Raw genomic sequence first — 4,580 nt, forward strand, 5'->3', positions numbered from 1 at the left:
TTTTTGCTTTGGACTGGGGCAGCGGTGTCGTTAGGCTGGGTGCTGGACCCGGCCTCGGGTTTCCTTCGCCCAGACTTTGTCTTACTCTTGGACTTCGTTTCAGCCGCTGGCACAGGATCGGTTGATTTTGCCCGACGCGTTGGTTTTGTTGGGNCCGGGAGCGATGATGAAGCTGTCGGTACCGGCAATGGGGGAGTTGGGACTGTGACTGGGAGCAATGAATCGGTCGAAGATGGAGGTAAAGGGGGAGAGGGACCGGCATAACCTTCCATAAAGAAGGTAGGGGTGGTGGGTTGTGGGATCGAGAACATTTTGGTCCAATCAACCGATGGTCCCGCTCGGGCCATTTCCGTGTACGCCAAAATCCAAGGGTGGTTGAGCCACTGGGCCGCGTTATACCACATATTCTTGTCGATGAGCAAACATACAAATCGTTCCTGTAGGAGAAAGAGATCCAATTTCAGTCAACAAATCATTGTTAGTCACTCACAGCTTTCCCGTATGCATCCTCTTCCACCGTCCGTTGGTGGGCCAGAAGACCTTCCCTGTGACGGTTGTAAAAGTTCAAAAGCGTGGAGGTGGCCACCCTAACATCCTCCAAGAACCCGGGAGTGAGGGTATGGGCCTGTTGAGCGGCTTGAGCAAGTTCAGCAGTGGACATGGTAAGTGGGAATGGGACGATCGACGGTGGTGAATGTGCGCGTCGGAATGGGACAATGGTGAATGTGAAATTACGAAGTTGTAAACGCGGTCACGTGGTGGCGTTACTTCAACCGAGATCCGTACAATGTTCAACCGAGATCCGCAGAATGTTCCATGGCCGATCTGCAGTGGCTTGCTTTCCCACCGTTGAAAAACAATGCGTCTTCATCACCAACCACACAGTGCAATCCCAGGAAAAGCTATCTACTCTCTGACTGATATGTCTTTAACAAATCCAGGTATTGTCCCTACTCCACACCAAGGATTGTCTACTTAATGTAGATAAACAGAAGCTGTGATGAAAGACCAAGAAATGAAGGATGGTAAGTTTTATGTACTCTTGTCGGCTGAGCAGTTCTAACCATATCTTAGGAACGGCCGAGGCTCTACCCCCTCTTCAACCAAGTGAGTTCCAGTCGGTGACAGAAAACTAGCCAAACCTAAATTCTGGGTGGCCGATAGGACAGAGCCAAGAATCCAAACTAGTGATGGAAGTGGACGTCCCATCCTCGGCTCCTCATAGATCCATTTTCGATTTCAAAGAACCTACCCCTGCTCTAAGTTCCAACCCATTCACCCCAGCCTCGGCTCACCAATCCATTTTCGAGTTTAAGAAAGTCGGTACTTCAGCGTTTGCCCCGACCTCGGCTCATCAAGCATCAATGTTCGATTTTCAGCACGTGGGCACTTCAACGAATGTGCCGCCTGTTTCCCCGTCCTCGGCTCATCAGCGATCGATTTTCGATTTCCAGAAGCCTGGCAGATCTCCACCAGCCTCGGCTCGTCAGGCATCAATTTTTGATTTTCAGCAAGTGGGCACTTCAACGAATGTGCCGCCTGTTCCCCCGTCCTCGGCTCGTCAGCCATCCATTTTCGATTTCCAAAAGCCTGACATCCCTGCACCAGCCTCAGCTCGTCAGGCATCGATTTTTGATTTTCAGCAAGTGGACACTTCAACGAATGTGCCGCCTGTTCCCCCGTCCTCGGCTCGTCAGCCATCCATTTTCGATTTCCAAAAGCCTAACAACCCTGCACCAGCCTCGGCTAATAAAGGATCCCCTTTCGATTTTCAAGTCCATCGTTCATTTACCCCGGCCTCGGCTGTTCAGCCTTCCATTGATTTTCAAACACCTGGCACGTCTGCTCCAGCTCCTGCCTCTGACAAACCAGGCATGTCTTCCCCTGGCGCCTCAAGGTTCAATAGTACTCTGGGATCACGGAAGTATCTCACTGGTCCTTACCATATTTTATCATAAAACCATGGCCTAGGCCAGGAAGGCCTTGTGCATAGCTCCACATACTTTTATGAAAAGTATATCATATATATCCCAGGCCCTTTTATGATAAGGATTTTTTTCATAAGAGGCCTTGTGCATTTCAATAACTTTTCATTGCAGGTCACAACTTATCATTAACTGCTTTTCATTGCAGTCCAGCCATTTTCATTGACCACTTTTCATTGCTGGCCAGCCCTTTTCATTATCCACTTTTCATTGCTGCTGGCATTTTCATTGGGTGCTTTTCATTGCAGGCCAGGATATTTCATTGGTAGCTTTTCATTGCTCTCTAGGATTTTCATTGGCTACTTTTCATTGCAGGCCAGCCTTTCTCATTGACCACTTTTCATTGCTGCTGGTATTTTCATTGATAGCTTTTCATTGCAGGCCAGGATATTTCATTGGATACTTTTCATTGCAGGCCAGCTCTTTTCATTGACTGCTTTTCATTGCTGCTGGTATTTTCATTGGTAGCTTTTCATTGCAGGCCAGGATATTTCATTGGATACTTTTCATTGCAGGCCAGCCCTTTTCATTGGCTGCTGTCAGGTGGGTCATCAGGAGAATGGTCACATGACCAGTTGCCTAAAATGGTTAAAAACAAAAATTGTAGTCCTGCACTGTAGCTTCCTGAATCTGTTTAAATTATGTTGTAAAGTGCTTTCATTGTAGAGATATGAGGTAAAATATTTTTCTCATCACCAGCCTTTTTTTTTTTTTTTTTTTGCATTTTTCTCCATGAAAACAAAACCAAACAAGATGATTTCAACACATTTAGAAATCCAAGAGAAGAGGCTACAATTATCATATCGTGGGAAAATTGTGCCAAAAAGAAAGGTGCATACCTCAAAAGGGAAATTGACATGGATAGCCTGCAAAAGGCTACAAAAAGTCTGACATAGACTATAAGGACCACTGATAGACTACAAAAGACTACAAAAGTTGGACATGCCTTACAAAGTTTAAAGTTTACTAATAGACTATACAATTTACTAAAAGACTTCAAAAGACTACAAAATGTTGGAAATAGACTACAAATTTTACTAACATAAGTTTCTAGTGTCCCCTTTGGTTAGACTACAGAAGTTTCTAGTGTCCCCTTTTTTTAGACTACAAAAGTTGTAGTGTCCCCTTTTTTTGGACTACAAAAGTTTGTAGTGTCTGCTATTTGAGACTACAAAAGTTTGTATTGTCTGCTTTTCAAGACTACAAAAGTTGTAGTGTCTGCTTTTTTGAGACTACAACAATTTGTAGTGTCCACTTTTTGAACCTACAAAAGTTTGTCTTGTCTGCCTTTTTGACACTACAAAAGTTTGGAGTGTCTGCTTTCTGAAATTACAAAAGTTTGTAGTCTGATTTTCTGGCATACACTGTTTAGTGTCTTTGACTATGTTAAGGTTCATGGGGATATGGCTGAAGGATTGAGTTGGCTTGACACCCATCTATCTATTGCTGCATCAGTGGTTTTGTATCATGCTCAACTCGTCTTTGACATAACTAGAGCCTATTCTATCCTTTCATGTTAATAGTTACTCTCCTCTCTCAAACTATACTTAACTCTGATTCATTAGTCCATGATGAAAAAGCCTTACCAATTTCAAGATTGTCTTTCTCACATGACTCCTCAATGAAGATTGAGAAAGAGACATGACCCAATTGCCCCTTATCCTTCACCTATCAGTCCTTCTGAATGAGCTAAGATTGAATGATGAAAGGTTGGAAGGTGTCAAGGGATCATGCTATGAAAAGCCTGGATAGGCTGCCAGGTATCACACACAATTCATAATTTTCAGAGAAGTCACTTTCAACAATAACTATAGTCAAATACAACAGTGGCTACTAATGTGAATACCAGGTCAAAGATAGGATGGTGGCTTCTGATTTAAAAAGAGAGGACAACTGTCCTAATGCAAAAGACAGGTTGAGCATGATACCAAAACCAATGATGCAACAATGTATATATGTCAATCCTTCAACCATATCCCCATGAACCTTAACATAGTCAAAGACACTAAACAGTGTATGTCAGAAAATCAGACTACAAACTTTTGTAATTTCAGAAAGCAGACACTCCAAACTTTTGTAGTGTCAAAAAGGCAGACAAGAGAAACTTTTGTAGGTTCAAAAAGTGGACACTACAAATTGTTGTAGTCTCAAATAGCAGACACTACAAACTTTTGTAGTCCAAAAAAAGGGGACACTACAACTTTTGTAGTCTAAAAAAAGGGGACACTAGAAACTTATGTTAGTAAAATTTGTAGTCTATTTCTGACATTTTGTAGTCTTTTGAAGTCTTTTAGTAAATTGTATAGTCTATTAGTAAACTTTAAACTTTGTAAGGCATGTCCAACTTTTGTAGTCTTTTGTAGTCTATCAGTGGTCCTTATATTCTATGTCAGACTTTTTGTAGCCTTTTGCAGGCTATCCATGTCAATTTCCCTTTTGAGGTATGCACCTTTCTTTTTGGCACAATTTTCCCACGATATGATAATTGTAGCCTCTTCTCTTGGATTTCTAAATGTGTTGAAATCATCTTGTTTGGTTTTGTTTTCATGGAGAAAAATGCAAAAAAAAAAAAAAAAAAAAAGGCTGGTGATGAGA

General features: G+C 42.5%; 2 protein-coding genes across 2 annotated transcripts in view; one reads left to right on the plus strand and one right to left on the minus strand.

The window, feature by feature from the left end:
* The window catches only part of LACBIDRAFT_329652 (uncharacterized protein), a gene marked incomplete at both ends in the record, with an annotated part of 2,782 nt that extends 2,121 nt beyond the window's left edge, over positions 1-661 (minus strand). Inside the window, 2 exons of the mRNA XM_001883795.1 lie at positions 183-437; positions 491-661. Of these exons, the coding sequence (XP_001883830.1) occupies positions 183-437; positions 491-661 (426 nt within the window). The remainder of the gene's footprint in view (positions 1-182; positions 438-490) is intronic.
* A 354-nt stretch (positions 662-1,015) lies between these two features.
* On the plus strand, positions 1,016-1,958 carry LACBIDRAFT_329653 (uncharacterized protein; the record flags this gene model as incomplete). Its single annotated transcript, XM_001883679.1, has 3 exons — positions 1,016-1,025; positions 1,075-1,107; positions 1,165-1,958. The coding sequence occupies 3 exons, from the start codon at positions 1,016-1,018 to the stop codon at positions 1,956-1,958; spliced, it is 837 nt and encodes a 278-aa protein (XP_001883714.1).
* Positions 1,959-4,580: the final 2,622 nt, after the last annotated feature.

The sequence above is a fragment of the Laccaria bicolor genome, genomic scaffold, assembly GCF_000143565.1.
Source record: "Laccaria bicolor S238N-H82 LACBIscaffold_22 genomic scaffold, whole genome shotgun sequence".
In the NCBI taxonomy this organism is placed as follows: domain Eukaryota; kingdom Fungi; phylum Basidiomycota; class Agaricomycetes; order Agaricales; family Hydnangiaceae; genus Laccaria; species Laccaria bicolor.